General features: G+C 48.8%; 10 protein-coding genes and 1 non-coding gene across 11 annotated transcripts in view; 6 read left to right on the forward strand and 5 right to left on the reverse strand.

The window, feature by feature from the left end:
* Nucleotides 1-3,566, forward strand: part of L228DRAFT_236297 (hypothetical protein) — a gene marked incomplete at both ends in the record, with an annotated part of 5,253 nt that extends 1,687 nt beyond the window's left edge. The window contains 3 exons of the mRNA XM_018330810.1: nucleotides 146-1,446; nucleotides 2,043-2,738; nucleotides 2,836-3,566. Coding sequence (XP_018190731.1) covers nucleotides 146-1,446; nucleotides 2,043-2,738; nucleotides 2,836-3,566 — 2,728 coding nt within the window. The remainder of the gene's footprint in view (nucleotides 1-145; nucleotides 1,447-2,042; nucleotides 2,739-2,835) is intronic.
* A 372-nt stretch (nucleotides 3,567-3,938) lies between these two features.
* Nucleotides 3,939-5,388, reverse strand: L228DRAFT_265652 (hypothetical protein; the record flags this gene model as incomplete). The annotated part of the gene is made up of 3 exons (XM_018334742.1): nucleotides 3,939-4,299; nucleotides 4,404-4,830; nucleotides 4,971-5,388. The coding sequence occupies 3 exons, from the start codon at nucleotides 5,386-5,388 to the stop codon at nucleotides 3,939-3,941; spliced, it is 1,206 nt and encodes a 401-aa protein (XP_018190732.1).
* Nucleotides 5,389-7,547: 2,159 nt separating this feature from the next.
* L228DRAFT_207610 (putative amino acid permease) lies at nucleotides 7,548-9,578 on the forward strand (the record flags this gene model as incomplete). Its single annotated transcript, XM_018329725.1, has 7 exons — nucleotides 7,548-7,986; nucleotides 8,048-8,082; nucleotides 8,138-8,258; nucleotides 8,323-8,666; nucleotides 8,737-8,859; nucleotides 8,927-9,332; nucleotides 9,394-9,578. 7 exons carry the CDS (start codon nucleotides 7,548-7,550, stop codon nucleotides 9,576-9,578), a joined length of 1,653 nt encoding a protein of 550 aa, XP_018190733.1.
* An 812-nt stretch (nucleotides 9,579-10,390) lies between these two features.
* L228DRAFT_t37 lies at nucleotides 10,391-10,462 on the reverse strand. Its single transcript has one exon. It is a non-coding gene; the product is annotated as a tRNA-Arg (tRNA).
* Nucleotides 10,463-10,655: 193 nt separating this feature from the next.
* On the forward strand, nucleotides 10,656-12,243 carry L228DRAFT_243973 (hypothetical protein). Its single transcript, XM_018331814.1, has 3 exons — nucleotides 10,656-11,118; nucleotides 11,259-11,471; nucleotides 11,713-12,243. Exons 1-3 carry the CDS (start codon nucleotides 11,106-11,108, stop codon nucleotides 12,042-12,044), a joined length of 558 nt encoding a protein of 185 aa, XP_018190734.1. The 5' UTR covers nucleotides 10,656-11,105; the 3' UTR covers nucleotides 12,045-12,243.
* Nucleotides 12,125-14,362, reverse strand: L228DRAFT_217550 (putative dimethylaniline monooxygenase). Its single transcript, XM_018330155.1, has 3 exons — nucleotides 13,789-14,362; nucleotides 13,280-13,729; nucleotides 12,125-13,219 (listed from the first exon to the last, which is right to left on the reverse strand). The coding sequence occupies exons 1-3, from the start codon at nucleotides 14,044-14,046 to the stop codon at nucleotides 12,386-12,388; spliced, it is 1,542 nt and encodes a 513-aa protein (XP_018190735.1). The 5' UTR covers nucleotides 14,047-14,362; the 3' UTR covers nucleotides 12,125-12,385.
* Nucleotides 14,363-14,618: 256 nt separating this feature from the next.
* L228DRAFT_243975 (hypothetical protein) lies at nucleotides 14,619-16,823 on the forward strand. Its single transcript, XM_018331815.1, has 3 exons — nucleotides 14,619-14,997; nucleotides 15,072-15,402; nucleotides 15,464-16,823. Exons 1-3 carry the CDS (start codon nucleotides 14,663-14,665, stop codon nucleotides 16,478-16,480), a joined length of 1,683 nt encoding a protein of 560 aa, XP_018190736.1. The 5' UTR covers nucleotides 14,619-14,662; the 3' UTR covers nucleotides 16,481-16,823.
* Nucleotides 16,614-18,104, reverse strand: L228DRAFT_243976 (hypothetical protein). Its single transcript, XM_018331816.1, has one exon. It carries the CDS (start codon nucleotides 18,008-18,010, stop codon nucleotides 16,889-16,891), a length of 1,122 nt encoding a protein of 373 aa, XP_018190737.1. The 5' UTR covers nucleotides 18,011-18,104; the 3' UTR covers nucleotides 16,614-16,888.
* A 108-nt stretch (nucleotides 18,105-18,212) lies between these two features.
* L228DRAFT_243977 (hypothetical protein) lies at nucleotides 18,213-21,260 on the forward strand. Its single transcript, XM_018331817.1, has 4 exons — nucleotides 18,213-19,676; nucleotides 19,732-20,069; nucleotides 20,197-20,632; nucleotides 20,723-21,260. The coding sequence occupies exons 1-4, from the start codon at nucleotides 18,575-18,577 to the stop codon at nucleotides 20,788-20,790; spliced, it is 1,944 nt and encodes a 647-aa protein (XP_018190738.1). The 5' UTR covers nucleotides 18,213-18,574; the 3' UTR covers nucleotides 20,791-21,260.
* A 537-nt stretch (nucleotides 21,261-21,797) lies between these two features.
* On the reverse strand, nucleotides 21,798-23,197 carry L228DRAFT_63350 (calcium sensor protein). Its single transcript, XM_018336788.1, has 4 exons — nucleotides 22,992-23,197; nucleotides 22,618-22,703; nucleotides 22,236-22,531; nucleotides 21,798-22,116 (listed from the first exon to the last, which is right to left on the reverse strand). The coding sequence occupies exons 1-4, from the start codon at nucleotides 23,000-23,002 to the stop codon at nucleotides 21,937-21,939; spliced, it is 573 nt and encodes a 190-aa protein (XP_018190739.1). The 5' UTR covers nucleotides 23,003-23,197; the 3' UTR covers nucleotides 21,798-21,936.
* A 2,182-nt stretch (nucleotides 23,198-25,379) lies between these two features.
* L228DRAFT_236305 (hypothetical protein) lies at nucleotides 25,380-26,457 on the forward strand (the record flags this gene model as incomplete). The annotated part of the gene is made up of 2 exons (XM_018330811.1): nucleotides 25,380-25,527; nucleotides 25,649-26,457. 2 exons carry the CDS (start codon nucleotides 25,380-25,382, stop codon nucleotides 26,455-26,457), a joined length of 957 nt encoding a protein of 318 aa, XP_018190740.1.
* Between the last annotated feature and the right edge of the window lie 128 nt (nucleotides 26,458-26,585).

Below are 26,585 nucleotides of genomic sequence, written 5' to 3' on the forward strand. Positions count from 1 at the left end.
GGGGGGGGGAGGCTTTTCATTGATGCATCTATTAACATCCATATGTGGTGTAAAGCTGTGGATTCACCATGGCGATTGGTTGCGGCCCTTCCTTTGCACAAATGTTCTAAGGAAATGCATTTGGCTGACTTTTCCATTTCGGCAGCTTTAACATCCCTGTCAATGACCAGACGTTCGAAAAGACCTCTCCTTCTCCTGTCTCGCCCAGCAAAGAGAATCCGAATAATATCAATACTGCCTTTTCTCCTCAAGATTGGCATGGAATATTTACGGGGAATCCGAGAGAATACTTTATAAACACTCCGCCAGGACGCAAATCTCCAGCTCGCGGACGACCGTCGAGTCGTTCAGATCAAGAACAATCACAAAAGCCGATGCCAACTCAAAGCCCACCTTTCCCCCGGCCAGTTTCCGAAAATGTTCCTCCGAACTCGCAGCCAAAGGCTGATGCCCAAACGTCACCGCCCCGAAAATTCTCAGCAGACGAATGGAAAAATACTTTCAAGGAGCCTTCTTTTGTTTTTCCAACTGCGCCTCAAGCGGTCTCTCCGAATCGACCAAACTCCCGCGCTCCTAAGAGTTCGAGGTCTCGAGATCAGCTCAAGACCACGGTCAAACGTCCTAAGGTACCCAAGCCAGCGAGTGTGAGTGCGGTTACGGATGACGCCTCCGAGGAAGAAAATACCTTGAAAGATCCAGATGGCAATGGCGGGGATTTTGAGACACGAACCGGCCTTGACGGCGGAGGTATGGATGTCGATCCATCTGGTCCGAAACCTACCCCAGCCACCACTGGTTCCAGCATCACCTCAGTAGAGCCAACAAAGTCTAAGTGGAGAGGCGATGGCGCCACCCCCAACGAGACGAAACCCACTCAGGAACCTCACACCCGGAACGCAACGGAACCTGTTAAGGAGCCGCCGCCTGCGCCCAAGACCGAAGAACCAGAGCTGGATTTGAGCAATCTGAACAAAGTGGAGCCACTGGCTCCTGGTCAACATGGTCTCAAAAACCTCAACGATCTCTCAGACACTCTTCCATTCGAGTCTCGCGCCGCAGCAGAGCCAATCAATAAACCGGCCCCTCCAGCACGTCTTGCTTTGCCAGATCCACCGAAAGGCCCGACGCCTCCCGTTACAGTCAACAGTGAAACGTGGAAACCATACCTCGAAAGCATGCGTGTTTACTTCTCCGAATGGCGATCCTTCAATAAACGGATGCTCATGCACTTTAACAGCAGGCAGGATCAGGTAGACCTAGACCTGGGCCCTGACTTTCTCGGCACCATTGGAGAAGGCCCCAAGGGTGGGCTTATGCTTTACATGCAAGGACTAGAGGAGGACTTTCGAGTCCGAGCGCATTGGGACGTGTCATATGAGCGTCATCGAACGGTGATGGTTGCATTTTGCGTCTTCAAACAGCAGCTCTTGCATGCAGCTCAGCTTGGTTAGAAGGTCTGTTCAAGTTGAAATTGCATCAGTTTCTTTCATCTCTTCTCTAGTTATTGTCTTTTATCTTTCAACTTTTGGTCATTTGAACATGGCGTGGCAGGGGTTTGCAAGGATATCTCTTGCATTTGTTAACCATTTGCTTGGTTTTTTTTTTTGGCCAGTTCGGCCGTCCTGCATTTATTAGAGATACTCCCATGAGTTTGGGGTCTACTTTTCCTAGGCGTAGAGTTGCCGGACAATCCTATCATCAAATATGAAGCATCTAGATGAAATCATGTGGTATCAATCTTGCAATGCCTTAATCTTCACAATCTAGTGCAGTCATTGCGCATTTGAACTCTCCGCCTACGTATTGCACCGTATACCGGCGGGTGATTCCACATATCAGCCACATGGCCCTTATCGATAAGCCCCGGCAAGTGCCGCCCCTGTTCCTGAAATTATTTCCTTTGCGCCCCGCCATTTCACATGGGCTGTCTGTGCATTTGTCACTTGAATCTTTTGACTACGATCTTCTGTCATATATACTTTTCCTTCTTCGTTGTCTGCGCCCTTGATTTTATTCTCATATTATTTTGCAGTAATAAACAGTCATGTCACGCATAGAAGAATTACCAGACGATTTCGACAGTTCGGTAGATCTGAACAAAGTCTTTCCAGACAGCAAAAACAACGGACCATCATCATCAGATGCAGCAGCAAATTCCACCAGCGCCAAGCAAGCCCCGACACAAGGGCCTTCAAGGCCGTCCCCTGAAGCGCCAGGCATTCCAACATCTGTTCTAGAGCAGGCCGTCCCCTTTCCTTTACCCGCAGACTACCAGAACAAGGCTCGCAGCAATGACCCAACTGCGAAAACAGCTCCGTCTCTGCCGCCGCAGCTCGAGTCCGTCGCGGCCCGCTCGCCCGAGGAGCTTCTGGAGTTCATGAACCGCACTCCGCTCTTCATGAGCCAGCTCGACGAGACAGATGGCGCGGGCGGCGAGAATCTCGAACTCGAGGCCATCCGAGCAATGCAATACGAAGGCACGCGACTTGAGATTGCAAAGAACTTTCGCGAGCAAGGAAACGATTGCGTTAGGACCAAGCAGTGGCGGGACGCCAACGAGTTTTATACCAAGGGAGTTGCCACCCTGAGCAAGAAAGGCAAGGACAAGGAAGAGCTCGATCTCGAGGAAGACGATCGGAAGAACGGATCAGGCTTGCAGCCGGAACAGAGAGAAAAGGAAGAAAAGGCCCTACTGGAGGTCATGTATGCGAATCGCGCTTTGGGCAATCTGGAACTCAGTATGTCGCACCTTGTCTCATGCCCTTCACTTCCCCTTCGCCCCCACCCATCACCTCCTTAACCTTGTGAGTCTTCAACTGACCAACTTCCCTGTAGAAAACTACCGCCGCTGCAACCTCGACTGCGCAACCGCGCTCGTGCTCAACCCGCGCAACATCAAAGCATGGTACCGCTCCAGTCTGGCCTGTCTCGCGCTAGACAAGATCCCCGAAGCGCTCGACGCGTGCCAGCGCGGTCTCGAAATCGACGCGGCCAACACTTCTCTAAAATCCGCCCTGGCCAAAATCACGACTCGCAAAGAATTACTTGACAAACAAGCGCGACAGCGCAAAGAGCGAGAAGAGCGCAAACTCCTCGAACAACGCACCCTCAAAGCCGCCCTGCAAGCGCGCAACATTCCCACGCGGACGACGGGCCACGCGCCCGAAACCGAGGACGCCCGCGTCCATCTCGCCCCGGACCCAGTTTCGCCCACCAGTACTCTCCAGATTCCCGTTCTGCTCTTGTACCCTATGGACCTCCAGTCGGATATCATCAAGGCGTTCGCCGAGACGGATACATTGGGCGACCACCTCTCGTATATTCTGCCTTTACCGTGGGACGAAAAGAGCGAGTACTTCCCCGCTGACAAGCTCGAGTGTTTTGTCGAAACGAGCGCGGGAGGTCTGCTGAAGCTGGGTCAAAAGGTGCCGCTGCTTAAACTCTTGGCGGGCGGAAAAGTCGAGATTGTCGATGACTTGTTGAAGATTTTTGTCCTGCCCAAGACCAAAGCAAAGCAGTGGATAGAAGAGTTTAAAGCCAAGAGAGCAAATGGTGCCACGGCATGAGCCAGTGGAGCCAGTGCTTGATAGAGTTGTCATCATATTTACGGATAGAATGAATACCCGTACGTTTTACAAATGTGATTTAATTTCCCCTCCAATACTTGACTATTCTAAAAAGAGAGAAAAAAAAAGGAATTTATGGTTAATGGTATCATGTCGAATAATGTGTACGCTGCGCTACAAGCGCAAGCAAAAGAATGCAATTGAGCATCATATATCCAGAAAGAAAAAAAAATGAAAATGCATCCTTATGAATTTATGGCCTGCCAGATTTATAGAAACGCCAATATTCTTCCAATACGCCTTGTGTGACCGAGTCCCAAAAAATAGTGAGATGCATGTAGAGGTGCCGTTTTTGTATCCATATATTATTTATTAACCCATGTGTGGCATTCCGGCCATGGGCATGTTCGTCATTGCCATCATCTGCTGCTGCTGCTGCTGCATCATGTTTGGCGGCATCGGTTGTCCTTGCGGCTGTATAGGTATCTTCTGCTGAGCAGCCATGGGATTGCCAGGGACGTTTATGCCTACTCTCGGGGCCTGCATGAGATTAACACCAGGCTTGGCATCGGGAAAGAGCCGTTGCAACTTCGCATACGACTCGCTCAAACTAGGGAGATGCGGTGGTGCATCCATAATGGCGGGGCAGGCAGGAATAGCAGAGGACGGTTTGCGAGAGCGATCAGCAATGGCTGCAAGATAGGCCAGGTTGGCTTGTAGGCGACGCATGCAACTAATGAGAGAATTGTTAGTTTGCAATAGAAAAAAAATGAAACCGGAGATATTAGGGAACCGCAAGTAGAAACAGGGTACAAAAAGAAGCAATGATCAACTTACTCAATGTATTCTCGTTTTGGAGGCTGATTCGGTTTTGTCTCGCCGTCCTTGTCATCACCTTGCTTTTGCTGCGGAGGTGTTGGCAAGCCTGCTTTGCCCTGGGCCTGTAAATTTACCACTTCTTGCAACAGGGCCGAATTTATCTCTAGCAGTGCCGTGACACGTTCTTTTTCTCGGCTCTGCGAGGCCGGAGACAGTGGAGGTTGAATGACGGGCCGCGGAGGCTGATGTGCGGACTGCTGACCTTGAGGAGTTTGCATTGGGTTTGATACTGGCATGGGTTGTTGGGACTGCGGTTGCGGTTGCTGGGGCGTATGAGGGGATGCGTGACGAGGAGGAGTGGCCGAATGTGAAGGCTGCGGTTGTGATGGAGGCGGTATAGGGCCCTGCTGCGGATACGGGGTGTGGGCGTACGGGTTTCGGTGAGCTTGGACAGCAGAGAAGGGGAAATGTCAGCAAGAGTGTACACATCGAGCAAGGCACGTTGGAAGAGACATTGTCAGAAAAAGGAACCTATGGTTATGGAGAAGAAATGGAGGAAGAGAAACGCTTGGCATCACAACTCACCTCCTCCACCTGGCATGCCGAGCTGTTGCGGTTGCAGTTGCGGCTGCTGTTGCTGTTGCTGTTGTTGGAGTAGTTGCTGCTGGTGCTGTGGCTGCATCCCGGCCCCGGGCATCATTCCTCCACGGGCGGCGGCGACCGGCGTCATGGTGCCTGGGATCTTTCCTGGTCCCATGGGAAACCCCATGGGCATGCCCTGAGGCGTGGCATACATAGAAGTGGGGTTCGGCATCTGGCCATAGGGCGCAGGATAAAAAGGCTGCTGGGGCATTTGTTGCAAGCCGAGCGTTGGCTGAAAATCAACGGAAGGGTCAACCAGAGGCGGCTGCGGCTGCTGTGGCAGCTGTTGCTGCTGCTGTTGCTGCTGCTGTTGCTGCTGCTGAGCGAAAATAGCGGGATCAAAGGCGGGCTGGAAATTCATGGTGGTCATAGAATCGGCCGTAGTCGCATGGTCTGGGAAATAATAATTGGGTACGCGTTGATCCGAAAAGGTGTCGCCGTGTCGTGCGAGTTGCAGATCAACGAGGGCAGGGAAGAAGAGCGACCGGTGCAGGGGGCCATGCGATGGGGTGTGATGTGATGGACACTAACCACAGTATCAAAATCCCCACTAAGACTTTTCCAATCTCTCCCAGGGCTTCCCTTTCGCCGGGAAGAAGAGAAGACTCACTTTTAGCCAGCTTTAGCTTCGGGCAGAATGAGCCACTACAACTTTTGGTTTGCATGAACCGATGCCTCACTAACTGCCTGTTCCAGACAAGATGACCCTGTCAAAGCTGCTTCTTTCCTTGGGTCAAAACGACGGCCTGCTCGTAAGTAGTCATCTCAACTGGCTAGTAACTAACGCTCAAAGTGTCATCCTTTTGTGCCTCCCTTCCTTTCGATGGCTTTTTCTTTGTTTCCTGTTCTAAATCCTCTACCGTCTCTGGTTCTGCTCTGGTCTAATCTATTTCCAAGGTTCAGAGAGTAACTTGCAGCAGGGGCGGTCCTCTCAGGTGGGCCCACGGTACAAAATACGATAGATTTACAAAGTGAATTACTGCTTCTTGAATATGCACTCTCCGGATTGATAATTGATTTGATCCGAGTTGCTTGATTGGCGTCGTGGATCGCATTCAAGCGACGTGGCGCACCTGCGATGCCAAGGGCCTGGTTGTGATGGATGCCGGCGGGCTAACCGCCATGCACGCCGTTACAAATGTGGATATGGAGGATAGATGATTTAGTGATCTGTCTGATTTCTCTGACCTGCTGATAATGGTACAGGCTATGCTGTGTCTTACCCAGCACTCCTTCCCACGCTGATGTTTGGATTTGAGAGATGCGACCTTGAGCAATCTGATATGCAATTTTACACTCTTTTTTTTAGCATTAGAGACTGAGACGCTTCTTCCATTCAACTATTCATATACTCTCTTTTGTCCTCCTGGCGCACTATAACAAAGGAACATGAAATTGGCCCAGAGGATCAGCAAAATTGCAACAGAGGATCATCGACAGCGAATAAATTGGCCAAATATAGGAACATGTTGCAGCTGAAGTCCCACATTTGCCTGAGTGACGGAAGTGAAGTTGAATTAATGGCAGCAGTTGAACCTATACTACATTCTGATCGTTTGCAGACATCGACAAGCACATGATAGCGTACCGATGATTGGTGAGGACATTTCGACTATGTGGAAAGAAAACGTTTATAATATACGGACGAAAGCTGACTTGCTGGGAATACGCAATGGGACATCTATCGCGACAAACTTCATACATCCAATTGGGCGATAAAATCGCGCGACCACGAGGACCGCTGGATGAACTACGCCTCTTACTAGAAAAGACTGGCGAAATGAATCCGACCTGCCCTGGTCTGCGCAATCTGTTTAGCGGATTGCCATCGCCCTGAAGCCTGAACGCTATATACTAAAGCTCCGCAGGTCGATGGATCTAATGCAAGAACTCACTGGTCAAATTTCGATTAAGAAGCACTACCAGCGGGCAAGAAAATTGACATGGTCTTTCTGCTGCCGGCAATACGGGTACTATGGCATGCCAAGCTTCAGTTCAGTTAGAACTTTTCCGGACCCCATCGGCGCGCATCTTCTAGCACGAGGGGCAGATTCCATCTCGGTATTCAAAGTCGCACATGGTTTCGCCTGCCAGTACCGCCTTCAGACACCTAGCCCATTCAAGAAGGCGCCTGTTCGAACAATGAGTGCCGTTTGTTTTCGCGGATTTAGCTCGGCGTAGTTAAAACTGGCGTGATGAGCCAGGCGGTCATTTTAGTGAGCAAGAGAAGCTTTTTCCTTTTTGTCTGTCCGTCAGGCTAAATGGTGGGGCCACCCGCGGTTGGGTCGGTTCCACTAGACATGCAACCGCAAACCACGGGTTGATTCGTCGAGCAAGCCACGGATGTTTAATTCATAAGGAACTTATCGCGATCTAGCACCATCGAAAATTTCTGGCTCTCATGCGCAAAGCTTCGTTCTGTTTCAATCGCTGCTGATCTCTCTCTAAAAATCACAGAGCACGGCGAAGCAAATTGTTCCGCTGGGCACGTAAAGATCTAGCGAGCAAAAGATGGCCGAAATGGATGCGCCGCGCAACGAAGCTCAGCCCACCGCCGAAAATCTTCCTGCTGGAGAGGGTACCAAGGCAGAGTCTGTTGCCAGCAGCGATGTCGCAATTCTCAACTCAATGGGTTATAAGCCCGTTTTACATCGAACATATACGTTTATCGAGAACTTTTCGACCACATTTGCGGCGCTATATTTTGTCGGCGGAGTGCGTGTGACGTTCAGCACCGGCATTGCGGGCGGAGGTAATTTGGCTTACTGGACAAGCTACCTCGTCACCTTGGTCTTTACATTTATAACTGCGGCGGTTATTGCAGAGGTCTGCTCGGCTGCGCCCACAGCAGGTTCAATCTACCTGTGGGCCGCTGAAGCAGGCGGTCCGCGCTATGGACGGTTTTTCGGATTTGTCGTTGCGTGGTGGAGCACTACTGCCTGGACTACCTTCTGTGCCAGTGAGTAACTTATGCCGGCATCATGTAGCAGGCAAGAGCTCGAATTGACACTCTATTGCAGGCAACACGCAAGCTGCCACCAATTACATGCTATCTGTAAGGCACTTTAGATGTCCGTTGGACAATTCAATTATGCTAACTCACTCTGAAGGAAATCAATGTATTCGGTCTAGACTTCCCTACGGATCCTAGCAACGTCAAGTTCCGCGCAGTTCAATGGATCTGTACAGAAGTTTTTCTTGCATTGGCTGCGCTGGTCAATCTCATCCGCCGTACGTCATCTATCCACCTATTCACTACTAATTTAGAGTTCCGGACTGACATTACGATATAAAGCGCGCCACTTCAAATACATATTCTGGTTTTCTTCGGGAATTGTGTTCTTGGACTTTATCCTCAATGTTATCTGGCTTCCCATTGGCACCGCTAAGACCTGGGGTTTTCGCTCAACACACGATGCGTTTATGAGCACCTACAATGGCACTGGTGCTCCTGCAGGGTGGAATTGGTGTCTGTCTTATCTTGCTACCGCAGGTATCCTCATTGGCTTTGATGCGTCAGGCCATGTGGCAGAGGAAACAAAGAATGCGTCTATCACTGCCGCACGAGGTATCTTCTGGAGTGTCATTGTCAGTGGCTTTGGTGCTCTTCTGACCATTATCCTTTTTCTTTTTTGCGCTGTAAGTCGTAACGCCCCGCGTCAGCTCCTTTTTCTTTAGGACATGCCATCTAATCCGCGGTGAACCACAGCCCGATGCGGACACTCTCTTCTCATTTGACGCTCCTCAGCCCTTTGTTCCTCTCTATGCTGTTGTGCTCGGAAAGGGAGGCCACATTTTCATGAACGTTGTGTGCATCGTTGCCCTTTGGCTTGTAAGTCTGCCCTTTGATTAATGCATCTGCATATTGCAAGCTAATATACGCTTCCTCGCTCTTATAGAACACCGCTATTGCGATTGTCGCAAGTTCCCGTCTTGTTTTTGCAGTAGCCCGCGACGGAGTTTTGCCCTTCTCCAGCTGGGTTGCCCAGGTATCGCCCGAGGGTCAGCCCCGTAATGCGGTCATTGTCGTATACGCCGTTGCCGCGTTGATAACCTGTACCATTCTCCCTTCAGCGGTAGCATTTACGTCGTTAATCTCCGCTGCCGGTGTACCTTCGGCTGCTGCCTACGGACTTATCTGCTTTGGGCGAGTTTTCCTTACGCCAAATAACTTTCCCAAGGCACGATGGAGCTTGGGTCGCTTCAGCAAGCCGTTCCAGTTTATTGGCATCTTTTGGAACGGCTGGGTTGTTGCGGTTCTTTTCTCGCCTTACATTTGGCCTGTCACCGGCGAGACGCTCAATTGTACGTGACACTCACTCCTTTTGGAATCATTTGCTTCGTAATCTAACCCCTGATCTTGTAGATGCTCCTATTATCATGGCTGGCGTGACCATTTTTGCCATTATTACTTGGTGGTTCACTCCCGAGAGCAAGTGGTTGCCCAGTCAGCGCCTGAGCCATTTCGTCCACAGCAAGGGACTTGGCGAAGGCGAAGACACTCGCGTTACTGAAGAAGCTATTCCCGAAACCGCAGTTCGGGAAGAGTAATGATAGTATAAGCTTCACCCGGTATCCCCAACGGGCCTACGGAGGTTTCCCCGCTATGCGAAGGATTTCTCTCGTCGCTCGTTGCCAAAATTTCAATCATGCGAGGAATGTACATTGTTATACAGGGTACATATTGTTTTATCATACATACCTAGGTAGGTAGCTAGGTGTGACATAATTAGAGCAGGTGCCCCACGAAGAAATACCCGATCATCAGGGTGGTTTTGGCGCCGCATACGATAATATGATTGATAGATGGATGGGAGGACTCCTGATATTCCCCTTTTTCTTTCGTACTATCTTCTTTTCTTGGATATACTACTTAATAGATATTTTTGTGCAAATGTAAATCATTTCTCACCGTCATGCCAAAATTTCCATTCGCTGTGAGACGCAAACGGTTTCTCCAGTGCAAGTAGCGTATTCAATTCTCGATGTGATATATTCGCTTCCTCGAAACCCTTTCATGAAAATTTCTTGCTCACCACCCTGCTCTGATCATTACAAAAATCTATTTGTAAGTCGTAGGATAAAATGTACGTCCGATTTGTAACCTCGGGGTGTAATACTGGATTGATACAGTAAGAATGGAAGGTTTTATGCGAAAAAAGTAGAAATGAAAAGAATAAAAAAAAACAAAATAAAAAAAAGCACTTCTGGTGATACAGAAGTGGATCACACTTTAGACTAAACGGACCGACTGTTCATATAGAGTATAAAAACTATTAATCCGCCCCTAGAGAAAAACACAAAGCAATTATAAATTCATCTAGCAGTCCAGGGTCGGGGACGATAAAAAATCAAGAAAAAAATGACCTAACCAGGGGTCGAACCTGGAATCTCTTGATTCGTAGTCAAGCGCCTTGCCATTGGGCCATTAGGCCAATTGTTAAAAATACGGCTCTTAAATTAAATCTGAACCAATCTCTTTGGCGAACTTTCCATCTTTTCCTCGTAACTGGCAAGGTCCAGGCGTTGGGCACATTCTAACTCTTGTGGTTCGGACCCTCCGAAACTCCGTCGCTATGACGCAGTTGTAGTTTACGGTTATCACCAGGGTCTTGCCGCGCGAGCTGTCTCAGTTGCTTCTTCCCATCTTGAGATTCAATTCTTTTTGGAGCTTCTTATCGAATATACAGTGCTGTGATATATTAATATTCGAAAGATATAAGATTTGGAAACGTGACAATTGACCTCTGCTTTATACTTGAGACCTTTCAACTCCGGTATTGGTTTAATTGAAGGCGTTCGGTGCTGGTTTCGAGGGTACGGTCCGTACGAAACGTACAGCGCATGAGAACACCGCCACGTCCAAGCTTTTTCTCGAAAATATCTGTCCTGCGTTGTGCATTTGCTTGGAGCATTGCTTTGACATAGTCATTCCTCTGTCCTAAAAGGTTAACAAGCCGCAAGCATAATATTACCACATCATTGTACGTGGTTGATTCCGGACTCGGCGTGGAAAGAGGAGAGAGAGAGATTCGGAGCATATTGATCAGGCTTAAAGGGGGCTAGAGAAAGTCGAATATGGAAGATCCGGGTATGTTTCCTTTATTTGTGCCTTTCTCCATCTACAAGGTTCTCCTTTGACAATGATGAGTTGGGCAAAGGTGAAAAAAGTGAAAAGGCGATATAGCGGCGGAGACATTTGCAGATTAACACTAATCCATGAGAAAATAGTCAAGGAAATATCCGGCGTGATTCACCTCCTGACGCAATCGCCGCCATCAATTCAACGAACCACACTCGAGACATATTTCACCAAGAATGCATCCTTTACGCACCCTTTCTGCCGCACAGGCAGCTTCGATAACTCGCGATGGTATGTATGGATGGTTTATCGATGGTATAAGATTATGAGCCCTCGAATCGAGTTGGAAATCAAGTCAGTAGGTGAGTTGAATATTTTTCTTGATTGTAGACATAGTCATGCCTTGGAGGCTGGGCAATACCCGCATTGAAAACCGGCATGTGGAATTACGGGATAAGGGTAGAACGTCGACTCTCGATGTAAAGCAGCCGGCATCGCTTGGAACGAAAGTTTGCATGTGACTGGAAGACCCCATACACAAAAGGCCTGGGGGTGGAGAAGAAGGGAAAGGAACTGATTGATGCTGACAATCCTTATTTCCAGCATTTGACGAAAATACTCTTCAACTTTACGTCCAAATCTTCCAAGTCTTTCGCATCTGGATCATTCCCTTTCACAGCTCGCCCGTGAACCTGGTTACGGTGCTGCAACTCGAATATAACAAGTCGCTGCAAAAATATCTGATTCGGAGTCAGAATGATCTCTACCAGGTCAATGAATTCGTCCGGTTTATTTGGCCGGGTGGATACCTTTTTGTTTTGCTTTGGCAGTTCTTCTCGACACTGGTCTGCACGATCGGAGCGTTGGCCTTATGGCCAGTGTCGTGGTTTGAGCAGCATGTTCTCACAAACGAGGATCAGCTATATTCCTCTTGAGCCCCATTACTGGATTGCAACGCCATATCAGACATTATCGCATGGTTATGATTTGCCGATTCGGGAACTTCTAGATGAATAGACCGCCAATGTTATTGTACGACGCAGTAAGGAGGATTGGTAATTTCTAATAATACTCAGAAACTATATAGAATGTAATGTTCATTTTAGAATGCTATATATTATCCGACCATCTAGCAAGTAATATGCAAGAACGAAATCACATTAGAACGTTGCTCGAGTTTGAATATTTGGTGGTGAAAGCAGGTTTAAACTCAGTATCAAATTGACAGAGCAGAGGCCAGATGCTTTTCCTTCAAGAAGAAGAAATGACTGAGTAACTAATCATCAGAGTATGACCCATTGGTATCGTATCCTATCTTCTCTCGCAGAACATCCTCCTTTCTAACCACATCGTGGGCGAAAGAGCCTCCAATACCAAAGAGAACAAAGAACGCCCACTTCCAGCGGAAAGGATTGATCACAATCACAAAGCAAAACCACCAGATTAGCTCACTGTAGGTGAAGAAGTCAAAAGCCCCACCCGGCGCCTTGGACTTCAGCCAACGCGTCATATCAATCCAGAGTTTCATCAGACGCTCCTGTGGTCGGGTTAACGGGTCGGTGAGAAACATGAGTAGAAACCGTGTATAAATGCCAATGTGGTAGTTCCCAACAGTTCCAATGGCGTTGACATAGGTGCAATTGTTGGCACAGATAGACATGTGCTCCGGCGGGAACGTTTGTAGGTACCAGTTCGGTGGGGAATAGGGCTCCTTGAAGACCTCGTCGGGCAAAAAGCTGAGGCTGGGGCGTTGATACCCAGTTGCCATAATACAAAGATCTCCATCGACAAAAATTTCTTTTCCTGGACCGCCCTTGGGAACGCCCTGTGCACGAAGATTGAATCTGATACCGTTTTCTTCAAAACCAAGAATGTCTCCGCGTAGCCATTCAGCTTTGCCCGAGCGAACTTGTTCAAGGACGTCGCTGTTTACCATTGGAGTATCCGTAAAAAGACCCTTTTTGGGCGGTGATAGGTCTGAGAGGTCGCGGTAAAAGAAGATGCGGAGTAGGTTCTCAGGGATCCAAGAAAGCCATGTCTCTTCTCCAAATATGTTGAGAGCAAGAAGCATGTCTATTAAAGGGTTACGAGGAATGATCCATTTCTCAGACTTTGAGAGTGTTTTAGCTTTCAGGTCACTAATCACTAGAGGAATTTTCGAGATACATACCCTCGCGAGAATCTTCGTCTTCTCTGCTTTCTCAGCTGTCACAAATTCGAGCGCTTCGACGGCGCTCGCACCGCCTCCGAGGACGATGACTTTCTTTCCCTTTGCATCCTTTCCATCGAGTTCGGAGGAATGATAGATGTCGCCTTTAAACTTCTCTTGGCCAGGAATATGGGGCATTTTAGGGTCACCTGTCGTGCCCACAGCGGCAATGACACCATCAAATCGGCCATTCGACGGGTTGTTAATTATCCATCGACCGAGCGGATCCTTTTTCACATTGGTGACGTGTGTGTTGAATTTTGTTCGTTCCTCAAGATTATAGCGCTTCCACAGCTCCGTTATCTGGGACACAATCTGCTTACGGTCCGGATATCCACTGTTCCATCGAATCGAAGGGTGAAAACGGTACATGAGACTGTGTATCTGGAGACCTGAAGTATTGTTCACGCGCTAGATGAAGGAATTGGTCAGATGAATTTTTCGAATAACACGATCAAGGGCTTACAGACGCTCCAAATTCCTCCCAGCTTGCTGCGGTCGCCCGCTTCGAATATGGTGACATCGAAGCCATGACCGACGCAGTGTGAAGCTGATGAGACACCGGTCAAGCCAGCACCAATAATGGCAATCTTCGGCCTGCTAAGCTTTGCATGCGGGGGTGGTGGTGCAGGTGCAAGAAGCTTGTCCAAAACCCATTGGATTAATTGGTACACCCATAAGATGGGATGATTGTACAAATACTGGATAATTTGGTGCAATTGAGCCATGACAGGCAACAAATTGCAGAATTGTGCAGAGGTGTAGAGAGTACGGAGCTCTTCAACCTATGTTAGCTCGAAGGGCTTTTGTAGTGTCGGAATGGGGAGTTGAGCTAGGGCTTGCACATGCTACCACTGTTTCCCGCAGCAATGACGAAATGCCCTCGTCCAGGGTCCTGAAAGTGACGTTATGAATCAACCATGCTGCAGGCACTCCGCCATGCCAAAAGAGAAATTTACAATACCAAACTCAGCAACATGACAGTCAGGATTGCATAGGAGGGTTCAAATTAAATACTACCTCTCAATTCGCCGTCTAGGCGTGGTTCTCTGCCAAATGATTCGAAATAGGCTTCAGCCAAACCGACGTGAATTGGGGGATTCGACTTCGGCAGGCGCTCCGCCCCGCTGTCGCTTCACAGCTGGACCTCGGTATTCTATTCTCCGCTCGGTTAGTGTGTTTGCCAAGATTTGCGCCCCCTTGGGCAGTTGTGGCTGTGTTATTACTATTGTGGCTTGTCGTCGGAAAATCATAGCGAGTCATGACGAAGTGTGGAAGCTGCACCCTGCTACCCATATGCGACGACTCTTCTGCAATGCTGTCAGATGAGCTGTGAAAAGCTCCATGGCGACACCGACTGTCGAGAAGTTTCTGTTGGAGGTCTCTAGGGTTCTGCGGGAACGAAATGGCCCCCAGCTTCAAGATATTCTCGTCATCGAACCTCCATTGCCTCCGCTCTATAATCTGATGGTGAACGAGCTCCGGAACGCATTTCCAAGCGGGCAAGATGACGCATTAGAAGACAAGTGCACAAGGGCATTGCCTGAGTATGTGGAGATGGAAGATGGCAGCTCCTGGACTGCCTTCATCAAATTCATGCGGCAATACTTTTGTTTTCTCCGGGATGTAAATGTGGAGAATCTGGTGGAGACCTTTCAGCTCCTGCGAAACCTCGTCAAGTATGTCAAATCTACGCAGATCAGCATTTTACCTCTCATATCGAATCAGAACCTGACTTTCCGACATTTTTCAGACAGTCCGTCAATGCCCTCGGTCACGGATCTATGGGCGTCGTGCTTCTACCCACAGTGATCGCCTTTTCGCGCGCCCTCACCAAGCTCACGATTGCTCTTCATAAAAAGCCTCAATTGATTGCACACTTGATACGAAGACAAGCGGCCGATGAAAGTGGCTCCAGATCGACTCTTGTGGACACTGCTGCGGATGTTTTGAGAGACGCATTCAGTGGGTGTCTGAATGACCGGTCAGTGACAGGCGCAGGAGTTGGCAGCGATGGGCGGCCAATGGGCAAGAAGATCAGCATCTACGTGATTGCAAATCTCTGCCTGAAGCTATATTTTGAGGTATCTGAAACGAAATCTTCTCAACTAAAACGCCGGGCACTAACGTTTCTTTGTTCCTCAGTGCGACAAGATCCGCAGCGCAGAGCAAATCTTCGTCAACATCCAGAACGGGTCGCCGCCTCTTTCGCTGTATCCGGCCTCGCAACGAGTAACATATCTATACTACTTGGGTCGCTACTACTTTGTCAACAATCATTTTTACCGCGCGCAGCTAGCTCTTCAATCAGCGTACGACGGATGTCATTCAAAATGCGTCCAACAGCGCAGTCGAATCCTCCCTTTTCTGATAACGGCGTGCATGACTCTTGGACGATTCCCATCTCAAGCACTACTCCGTCGTCCTGAAGCAGCCGGCCTTGCAGAGAAATTTTTGCCTATATGCCGAGCCATATCTCGAGGTGACCTGGCGACCTTTCGAAGTTTCTTTGGGCCGGAGGGCCCGCACACAGATTATTTCCTTCGGCGGCGTCTTTTACTCCCCTTACGTGACCGCTGCGAAGTCCTCGTGTGGCGTTCCATGGCGCGTAAGACCTTTCTATTGGCTGGCTCCCAGGGTGACCCAGGAGCACGCAAAGCACCAACTTTTGACTTGCATGACTTACTTCGTTTAACTCAAGTATTGGAGAGGAGATCATTTGGGCAAACGCAAAAGAAGCCTATCGGAAAGACACATACGAATTCTATTTTTATGTTTCAAAATTCTCAACAGAATGGTATCAAGCCAGAGCTATACGTTGACCCAGATGTAAAAGGAGTGGCTGAGCCGGCTGGGCCGCCGGAGCCAACAATGTTGGATATTGAAAGCATGGTATCTTCGCTCATTTACCAAGGGTTTCTTGGAGGATTCATCTCGCATCGGCAACTTCGGTTTGCAATTAGGGGAGCAAAAGAAAAAGGCTCGCTGAACGCAGGCTTTCCAAATGTCTGGGAGGTCATCAAGAGCAGGTCAAGTGATGCAGTTCCCGGTTGGAAAAGGGACGAGGTGTCTAGTGTTAGGAATGGCGTGAGCAGACCACCTGGTCCAGGAATGGTTATTCATCTGAGTGGAGCCAGACCTGCTGGTACTCCGCCAATGTAAGATTCTCGGCTTTGTTTTTAGGTTATTTCTTGTCATGGTCTCTTTATGCATCTTCGAGGCGTTGTGGATATATCATACCATCGGACGGCGTTTGTGGATAGATCTCAAAAATAGCATAGATCAACGACTTAAAACCCCTGAGCAACTTTCTTCATTACATACATATTTCACTAAAGAGGATATATAGTGTCCATAGGACTATACTGTGAACTCGGAGAGCCACAGTAACTGATTTTGATAATTCAACTACCTGATTGATTACATGGCCAGCTTTTTGGTAGGTCCAACATAGGGCGACTTTCTTGCAAAATCCCAGATCAAATAATTGGGAAATATAGCCTGAGGGAGAATTGAACGAAGATGCTTATGAATGACACGCTATTCCTCTTCGATTTCAGATCGCAATGTCTAGACTCTGCGTTTGCGCTCGTGAGTCTTCCGCCGTTTGTCGAATCTCTCTCCAAAATTGGCCGAGCCGCCTGAAGGGCCGTCATCCAATCCACGTTTCCTGCTTCTCTCAAGCGCGCCTGATGTACCTTTACTCTTTCGAGTCAATCGATCGATGCGATCGAGGCCGTCACCCAGTGAACGCCATTCTTCTCCACCAAATCCGCCCTGGCGGTTGTCCCTGCCTTTCTTCGCACGTTCTTTCTTGCTTATCTTGGGCAATCTCACGTAGTTTGCTTCTTCGTAAGCCAGACGTTCGGCATCATCCTGTCTCTCCTTTTGAGACTTTGTACGTCGTCCTCCTTCAATGATTGTGCTGCCAATACTGGGTTCAGCCATGGGCGCGGTCGAAAGCTCAGTATTAACAAATTCGTCGAGTGTCGCCGATCGACCTGGCTTGCGCTGTGCCCGCTCTTCTTTACCAATTGTAGTGGGAAGAGCCGTTGGCGTAATGCGAGGTGGACGATAGATCCCATCGGCGGAGGCCGCAGAGGGCCGAGTCGCGGCAGCGGCCTGGCTTCGTACAAAGGACAGGGGATTTGGACGATAAGAAAGCTCGTCAATGTCGCTCCCAGCATTCCCGGAACGACCGCCTTCCGCGTCGTTGTCGGCCTCGGCATCAGAGTTTTCGTCTCCGGATCCCTCGCCAGCTGCGCCGTTGATGCTGGCCTTGGCAGGGGCAATATCACGAGTATTTTGCGCAGCAGTTCTCGTAGCGTCATCAGCAGCTCGGAGAACCTTGTCGATCTGATATTTGAGTCGGCCTTCCAAAGGCCGCACGCCACGTTCGAGGAATACTCTCAACTCGACCAACTTTTTAACTGCATTGTCGCGGAACGAGGCTTGGTCATCTGCGCCATTCGTCGCTCCATTCGTCTGCGATGGAATATCGCGAATCTTCAAGATGATAAGAAATACCAGATTCTGTAGATAGGATAGAAGTAATTCATTCTTGGTGTCGAGGAGCGAGATACCGTCCTTTGGAGGGAGAATAGGAGAGGAATCTGGTGCAGAAGAAAGAGCCGAGGTGAGAGATGTTTGAAGAGAGCTCAAGAGAGCAGGAAGAGATGTCTCTACCGCCATGGCGAAAGGAATACTTGGAAAATTCGAGCCTTCTCTGGACAGACTTGGGAATAAAACCCAAGATAAGTTAATAGAGAGTTGTCGTGCCGACTTTTTTTTGGAGAATTTTGGCGGTCGGCCTGTCGGCGGTCGGCGTTTGTCTCCGGCGATAGTATGATGACTAAGCTTATGTCCGAGCGGCCAGCTGTTCCGTTTCGGTAGGTGGAATCGTCACTGACACTCCGTTACTTCGGTTTCATTTCCAGCCCTTGAGACGGAGCTTCCTTTTACATTCCAACCGCTATAGAATAACTGAGCACCACATCATTGCTTTGGCGGAAAGTTTCCAAGAGCTTCTTTTGTCCATTATTGCTACTGTATTGCGTTTGCGTGACCAGCTCTGATATTTTGATACTCCCGAGCTCCCGGCATTGAGGGAGCAGTTGGGAGGTTTCAAGGGTTCTTCCGGATTATTTTCTGTAGAGGCCACGAAAGCCTCATTTCAGAGCTTCTTTGCCCATCTTCATTGATTAATTCCTTCGACAACCAATTCGCTGCTCGAGGACAGAAGATTCACTCAACACAATGCGCTTAAAAGAATTATCGCCTTCTGCGGCGTTACTCCCTATCCTGCTTGCGATAGCTCCTTCTCCTTCCTCAGCCTTCTATCTCCCTGGTGTCGCACCAACATCATACTCCGCTGGGGACAAGGTACCGCTCGATGTTAATCACTTGACGCCCGCTCTGTCGACCTTTGATTCCCAGCTTCATTCGCTCATTGCTTTCGACTACTATCATGAGCCGTTTCATTTTTGCCGCCCCGAGGGCGGAGCAAAGCCCCTGGCCGAGTCGCTTGGGAGCATTTTATTCGGTGACAGAATAATGTCGTCGCCGTTTGAGCTGAAAATGGCTGAAAATGAGACCTGCAAAGCCTTGTGCGAGGTGGTGAAATTCGATCAGCGCGACGCGAAATTCGTGAACAGACGCATCCAGCAAAATTATAATATGAACTGGCTCATTGATGGCTTGCCTGCTGGGCAATTGAATCGTGATCCGCACACGAATACTGAGTTTTATACCACAGGGTTCTCTCTGGGCTCTCTCGAGAAGGAAAAGCCTCGACTACACAATCACTATGATATTCTGGTTGATTACCATATTGCAGGCCCTAACAAGTACAGAGTGGTGGGGGTCCTCGTTCAACCATCCTCCCGAAAAGATTCCAAGATTTTGGGTAATGGAAAGGCGGACTGTGGAAATGCAGCCGAGTCCCTAGAACTATCTGAATCGGGAGAGACTGCTGTGGCTTGGACCTACAGCGTCTTTTGGAGAGAGTCGCCCACTGCGTGGGCCACTCGGTGGGACAAATATCTACATGTTTTTGACCCTCGCATCCATTGGTTCTCTTTGATAAACTCTGCCGTCATTGTCACCTTCCTCGTGGGACTCGTCGGCATGATCTTGCTTCGCGCCCTGCGCAAGGACATTGCACGGTATAACCGACTGGATACGGTCAACTTGGATGATCTCTCCGGAACTGAGGTTGGTGTCGAGGATGGCGTGCAGGAAGACTCGGGCTGGAAGCTGGTGCATGGCGATGTCTTCCGCCCTCCAAAGCATATTCTACTGCTGAGTGTCTTCCTGGGGAACGGAGCCCAGCTTCTGGCTATGACTGGAATTACCATTGGTAAGATAGCAGTGCGACGAACTCCGTTATGCATTTGTCTGACAATGACCTACAGCTTTTGCCCTTCTCGGATTCCTTTCACCATCTAACCGTGGTTCCCTCGGAACCGTGATGATTCTTCTCTACACCCTTTTCGGCTTCATCGGAGGCTACGTCTCAGCGCGAACTTACAAGTCGTTTGGCGGCGAGTCCTGGAAGAAGAATATCGCCTTGACTCCGTTCTTGATTCCATTCGTTGTGTTTGGCATGTTTTTCCTGCTGAACCTCTTCCTTTGGGGTAAACACTCGAGCGGCGCTGTTCCTTTCACTACCATGCTTGTCATTGTGGGCATCTGGTTCGTTATTAGCGTCCCACTCAGCTTTGCTGGCAGCTGGATCGGCTTTAAGCAACCTGTAAGTTTACAACCTCCCCCTTCCTTTGTATTCCCACAGAGCCTCAGTCAAATGCTCCCTTAGCATGGCATTGTCCACGACTCTATTTGCCTCATTGGACAGCAATATTCACTTATGCGATTCCCAGGCAATCCAACCTCCGGTACGGACAAACCAGATCCCGCGCCAGATCCCTCCGTCCGCCGGCTACATCCGGCCCATCCCTTCAATGCTACTGGTTGGCATTCTCCCATTCGGTGCCATCTTTGTGGAGCTCTACTTTATCATGAACAGCATTTGGTTCGACAAGTTTTACTACATGTTTGGCTTCTTGTTCCTCTGCTATGGCTTGATGGTTATGACGTGCGGCGCGGTCACCGTGCTTATGGTTTATTTCTTGCTGTGCTCCGAGAACTACCACTGGCATTGGCGAGCGTTCTTCACTGCTGGCGCGTGCGCATTCTACGTCTTTGCCAACGCCATGCTCTATTGGGTGAGCAATCTCAAGCTCGGAAACTTTACCTCGGGCATGCTGTACATTGGTTATAGCGCCCTCGTGAGTTTCTTGTTCTTTATCCTAACAGGTACGCGTCCATTTCATCTCAAAAACCACTCTAATCCTCTAATGAAATGTTTTATGGATAAACTAACATGTTGATTTTATTGCGTAACAGGAACAATTGGCTTTTTCTCAAGCTGGATGTTCGTTCATAAGATTTATTCTTCCATCAAAGTGGACTAAAACGGTCGCATTTTACGCCAACCCGGCCTCGCGAAGCATAGGACTCGTCAGCACGTATGCAAGGAGAACTGGACCGAACCGAGGGACAACGACAGGGCTCTTTCAATGGGAGCCCTTTCTGCCGCATTTCCATTGTTCTCATAATATCGAAATGCATGTACGAACGCAAAACGTGCAATCTACTTATCAAAATCAAAACGAATGAAAAAAGCGATGGCGCTACATGGCGTTCGTTCGATCTCTGCTCATCTCAAATATTCCCACCGTTAATTTGATTGCACACCTCTGGAGCAAAACAAGGATACTGGAGCGGGCGTCATCGTTCATCGTATTCATGGAATTAGTTACTGCCTTTTTCCCTCTCATATTCTCGGTCAAAATAATGGGACTTTAATGTCATTGTTTCAGTCAGTCTTATCGTGTCATTTGATTTCTCCAATAGAAAAATTGCATGGTTTCGAGTAAGGAACGAAAGCACAGATTTGTAAAGAGTTTCTTTCCATGTTTCCCCACCCGTGAGAGAAAACGTAGAAGAAAAAGACGAGGTATAAAGTCATTCACCATTCTCGAGCGATTTCCTGAGAATTTGACAGACAGTTGCATGACGAGAAAGAGGCATTTATGAGCTGTATCGGCAAACAGGATCACAGGAATGGCCTGTATTCAGCGTAGAATGTGTGATTTCATCTAGTAATTGTAAAAGTGTGAGAAAAGTGCAAGCATGGGAAGTGCTTGCGCGGTATGTACAGGCCCATATCAATCGGAAATGTAAAAAAATTTGGTAATAAAAGGAGTAGAAAATTAAAAGAGGTAAATTTGAAGCAGACCGTATCCAGCAAAGCCCCCTTTTTTGCGCCATCCACGACATCAGAAGCCACCCAGACGAGAATTTCAATGGCAACGAATAATGCTCATTAGAATAGAAGAAGAAGAAGAAGAGGAAGAAGAAAGAAGAAAATAGAAAAAGAAACACAGAACCCGCTCATCATGCCCGCGTAGCCGCAAAGATATCATAGGAGGAACAAACCCAGAAATGCCCAGAGTCAAAGTTTTGGCGAAGAAGAAAAAGAAGACGACAAGAACATCGAAATGAAGTCGTAAAACGTCGAAGAGATGGAGAGAGGAGACATTTTCGAGGATGCGCCATCACACCAGTCCGTCGTATAGCGAAAGGGCGGACACGATTGTCTCGTCGCGTTGGCTGCCTTCCTTGAACTCTTCTTTGCTCAAACTACCGTTCTCATCCTTGTCCATCATGCGGAAAATCTTCTTGACACGCTTCTCCGGAGTGTCTTCGTCCTCGGGTAGCTTTACCATGGATCCGACCTGCAGCGCCAATCAGTACAGGATCAATGGAAATACGGAGCATGCAGCGCATGCAATTGGCTAGAAACCAGAAGAGACTGCGAATCTGCGCCATCAGAAGCGGGATTGCTATTACGCACCATCTTGTAAATTGCTTCAACAATGGCAAGCATTTCATGATAGCTAATCTCGCCATCGCCATCAATGTCATACAATTTGAATGCCCAGTCGAGCTTGTCCGCCATCTGACCACGCGATGTGACCGAGAGCGCGCGGATAAACTCTTCAAAATCTATGTAGCCGCTCTTATCCGCATCAAAGACATTGAAGACGTAATCGGCAAACGACGACGGATCGCCAAAGGGAAAAAATTGGCGATAAATCTTTTGAAAATCCTCCTTTGAGAGATTGCCCGAGGGGCAGTCCTTTAAAAATCCTGTTTGCAGCGGATTGGTCCCAGTTAGCGATTGTAACTTATCGAGCGAACGCGGAGGGCGGTAACGGCAAGCTTTGTTTACCAACCTTTGTACCATTGCTGCAGCTCTTTCTTATCGAAATGCGTCGCTCGCTGGAGCTCATTGAGCTCACTCTGGGAAAGCTTTGATTGCCTATAGAGCAGGTGCGAAAAAAAAAGTTAGCCAGATATGCCTGGGTATAAATTTGCTGGAGCAGGTTTTGGTTGACTACGTCACCATTCCCTGCCTATCAGACTCGGATGGGACCCAGGCCGACGACTCAGGTGCTGAAGACGCAAATAATTTGATGAGGATGTAGCAGTGCATGCCAGAGAAATCCGATGACCTCGGACGCAGGAATGGGTGATGGGAAATCTTGCAGACGCGCCGAAATTTGGCTCAAGCAAAGGTGAAGCGGATTTGACATTCGGATTGACTTACGACTTGCCCATGGTTGAAACGCGAGAGTCTGGACCGGGAGAAGAAAATTGTAAAGGTCAAGAGACTCGACGACGTGGTTAAAGAGGAATGAAGCTGATGACGGAAGAGAGGATTGGGAAGAGGCTTTCGGAAGATCGGGAGGGTTAGCAAAGTTTAAAGGGAAGCTCTTTCGGGGTACGTTGTTCAGTTGCATCGGTTTCTAGACCAAAACCGCCGCGGGTAGGATTGGCACGGCACCTACGTCTGTACTCTAGAGTACCAGCTGGTGAAGTTCGGACGGGCCGTGCGCCCCTTGAGAGAGACCAAACCACGCTCATCGATGGGTCCAGAACTGGATTAGCGCGGGGTAGTTCAACCTCTCAGCGAGGCGCAGCACCATCTGTCTGAGATAGGAAGTTGCAATGTGTACGGAGATGCCGAGATCATTGCTTCTCTCCGCTGATACTGATACCGTAGCATCTTACGTGTCTCGAGTAAAAATCCCACCGTCCACCCCCGAGCACTTCGCACCTCTTCTCTCTCATGAACAAACGGTTTCCTCGGGAAGGAGCGAGACTCTGCTTAGTCACCCCCTCCTCCCCCCGGCACACGCAATTCTCTCTAAACGACGACGGGGCAACGACTCCTTTACGCGCAAATGCTGGCCGGGGACACACACACAGCGACACACACACCTTTAACCCACAAATCCCCTCGCCCCAAACCCTCCTCCTCGGTTCTGTATTGAAGTGGAGCTTCCGAGTTCAGGGGATCGACCTCGGATCCCAGGTGGTGGTTCTGGCCGCGTGTAACTGGATCACCGGGCGTGCCTGTATATATAGAAACTGGCAGTAAATAACAAATCTCTTTGTTGATCGAATGGCTTGTGTTTCAGCTGAGCCTGAGAAAAGTATTTTCTAACACAATCCAGCGTCCATTGCAGATATATATTTTTTTAAATTGGCTTTTAAGTTGCGATTGTCATAATGAAAGGGTCTGCTCTAGGTCTCGCTGAAAGCGACCGTGATATGGGGAGAATTGGATGCCGCCAGTGTGATTAGCCATCGGGTTTGGCTACATGATTATTGGACGCGACTGGCTAAACAATAATGCAAGATGAAGAACACTATGGTGATAACCTGCCGAGCAAGCCCCGTCCCTTAAGCGCTGGAAGAGTTTTGTGTGTCTGTCTGTCCCTCCTGCCAGGCACTGCCGTCCCCTGTCGTTCGTTTCCGGTACAGCCGCGCAACTCTCTGATACTAGAGGTGGGGTGGCGCTCAACCATACTCCAGTAGCCTTCTCAAAAAGAACAACAATTGCAATCTGATCGGCCATCTGGTAATGCCCATGGAACCTTACAGCCACCACCAGTCAAAGCAGCCCACCAAGACAGATTTAACGCTACTTCGAAAGCACCTGTGGCTGATTTTTTCCCATGTTCTTTTCCAGCCCAAAACTGACGAGGAAGAAAATTTTATCAATGTCGTCGTGTAAATCGTCAATTGCATTATGCCCAGCTGACGCCCTCTTTACTTTGCTTACGAATGCCGTCCATTCTAACTTTGATTAGATGGAACTGATTTCCGGCATGAAAAGCATGTAAAACGACATGTGATCCGGATGATTGTCTAGCTTATTAGGGTCTCCAACTGAAGCCCAAACCGTCTAGGTATTCAAATGCTGTTACTCTTGCATCTGCGGTCGAAGCACTGAAAATAACCCCACAATCACGCGTGTTGAGTGCTCTAGAGATATTAATTCTTCTCGAAACTGGCCTTGCATGACAGAGGGCTTCCCACAAACACGCCATTCGACGGAAGATGGAGCTAAACTATAAATTAGCGATAAGGTGCCTGGTTCCAGCCTTATTCCGAGACTGATTGTTCTCTTGTACTAGCAGGCCCGTCATGATACTCAGTCATTCAAATTGTGGGCCAAGAAAAAATCAACCGATATCCATAACGAGATCTTTATACCTGAATCAGTAAAATCTGATGAAAAATAACATTGCCTTTTGTAGCGTGGGAAAGCTGGTCCGGAACAAGTGATGATCAGATTCAAGAGATTTTCCACGGAGCACTCCGCCTTGAAAACATTAGTCAAAATGGTCAATGTTTTGTAGATGGATTGCCAGAGTAAATTTGAATTTTTGTGCTATCTCCACGTGGATTTGGTTGAGAATCAAACATCCATTCTCTGTCTCGGGGCATATCGAAATGCGGAGGTAATCAAAATGCCCGATATGGCTATTCCTTGTCGCACAAATCTGCTCAGGACACTCTGCGACAGCACATCGCAGCAAAGCGCTTTCCTAATTTGGAAGTTATCCTACAACGGACTTTACGACCTCAATGAATGCCTAAACAGTTTCGTGAAACAGAAAGCCCCCAGCTCTCGTTCTCAGCAGTCATGGACACCATATTAGAAGAAGACTTCCAACGCGTCGAGCTAACACTGAATGCGCTTATCGACTCAATAACATCATACAATCCCTCTCCTTCTGCAGCCTTCGATCTCCTCTCCGCCGATGATGAACTCAGTAAAGATCTCGAAACATGTGCGTGCTGCTTCCCACTTCTTGGCTCGCTTTTACTTCAATTCCCCTCGTATCGTATTTCAAGCTCCTATGATTTGATTCAAATTCTAAATCAAAGCTAACTGTCATGTCCAAACATCAGTATCCACCCATCAAGCAAACCACGCGCGCATTCTCTCCCTCCGCAATACTTCCGCAGCTCTCGATACGCTGATCAAAAACAGTCTGATGCTGCTCGCAGACACGAGGAAAGAGCTACTCAGTACCCCCGCAACAAAAGCCACGCCTTTGTCGCGCGACGTTTCTTATGCCGAGCTGCTGGCCTACGCCAAACGCATCAGTAAATTCACCGTTCCGCCTACAGGCTGGCTGGGCTTTGGAGGCGCGCCTCTAGGACAGCCAACTGAGGTAGCAAACCCAGAGGATCAGAAACAAGTAGATGCTACGGAAGCGAATGCCCCAGCGTTAGCAAACGGAATTGCTGCTCCGGCAGCTGGAACACCTGCCGCAGCGAACCAGCCCTCTGGAGAGGAAGGGCAAGCCAAAGCGCAGAATCTTGGAATTGGCGTTTCGTCCCTTGAGAAGAGCGAAACGCAATGGCTGAATCCGTCAGCCCAAGTACCATTTGCCCCATGGCCAGGTGAAGAGGTCATTCGCCGCGGCGCATTGGCACAAATTCAAGTCATGCTTGAACAAGGCAACGACCCTGCCTCGGTTGCTGACCCTGCAACGGAGGCGCGGATCAAGGAAGAAGAGGAATCGAAGCGGGAAAAGGAGAAGAAAGACCAGGAAGAAAAGGAGGATCGCAGGCGGAAAGAATTGCAGGCCGCTCAAGAGGCAGCGCGGAGAGAAAGTTATACGGGCGCCGCGGCGGAGGCGGCCATGGCCAAAAAGCCGCAGCAGCCTACCGTGTTTGGTGGCTTGGATCTGTACGACCCAGATGCTGAGTAATGAAACGAAACAGGAGACAGGAAATTTTATACGAAGAGAAAATCCATTTATTCAATCTCGTTTTCTCTTCGATTTGCTACTGTACACGAATCTGTGCTACGGTGCTTCTCGCGTGCATTGGGGAGGTT

Source organism: Xylona heveae, assembly GCF_001619985.1.
Source record: "Xylona heveae TC161 unplaced genomic scaffold L228scaffold_2, whole genome shotgun sequence".
NCBI lineage: Eukaryota > Fungi > Ascomycota > Xylonomycetes > Xylonales > Xylonaceae > Xylona > Xylona heveae.

Coding starts and splice junctions, on each gene's coding strand:
- L228DRAFT_243973 (XM_018331814.1), top strand. Junction 11,472..11,712: donor GTTGGAAATCAAGTCAGTAG/GTGAGTTGAATA, acceptor CCTTATTTCCAG/CATTTGACGAAAATACTCTT.
- L228DRAFT_217550 (XM_018330155.1), bottom strand. CDS start 14,046: ATGGCTCAATTGCACCAAATTATCCAGTATTTGTACAATCATCCCATC. Junction 13,730..13,788: donor AGCTGGGAGGAATTTGGAGC/GTCTGTAAGCCC, acceptor TCCTTCATCTAG/CGCGTGAACAATACTTCAGG. Junction 13,220..13,279: donor AGACGAAGATTCTCGCGAGG/GTATGTATCTCG, acceptor ACACTCTCAAAG/TCTGAGAAATGGATCATTCC.
- L228DRAFT_243975 (XM_018331815.1), top strand. CDS start 14,663: ATGGCGACACCGACTGTCGAGAAGTTTCTGTTGGAGGTCTCTAGGGTT. Junction 14,998..15,071: donor CTCCTGCGAAACCTCGTCAA/GTATGTCAAATC, acceptor GACATTTTTCAG/ACAGTCCGTCAATGCCCTCG. Junction 15,403..15,463: donor GCCTGAAGCTATATTTTGAG/GTATCTGAAACG, acceptor TTTGTTCCTCAG/TGCGACAAGATCCGCAGCGC.
- L228DRAFT_243976 (XM_018331816.1), bottom strand. CDS start 18,010: ATGGCGGTAGAGACATCTCTTCCTGCTCTCTTGAGCTCTCTTCAAACA.
- L228DRAFT_243977 (XM_018331817.1), top strand. CDS start 18,575: ATGCGCTTAAAAGAATTATCGCCTTCTGCGGCGTTACTCCCTATCCTG. Junction 19,677..19,731: donor TATGACTGGAATTACCATTG/GTAAGATAGCAG, acceptor AATGACCTACAG/CTTTTGCCCTTCTCGGATTC. Junction 20,633..20,722: donor CTTGTTCTTTATCCTAACAG/GTACGCGTCCAT, acceptor ATTGCGTAACAG/GAACAATTGGCTTTTTCTCA.
- L228DRAFT_63350 (XM_018336788.1), bottom strand. Junction 22,532..22,617: donor GCTGCAGCAATGGTACAAAG/GTTGGTAAACAA, acceptor CGCTGCAAACAG/GATTTTTAAAGGACTGCCCC. Junction 22,117..22,235: donor TTGAAGCAATTTACAAGATG/GTGCGTAATAGC, acceptor TTGGCGCTGCAG/GTCGGATCCATGGTAAAGCT.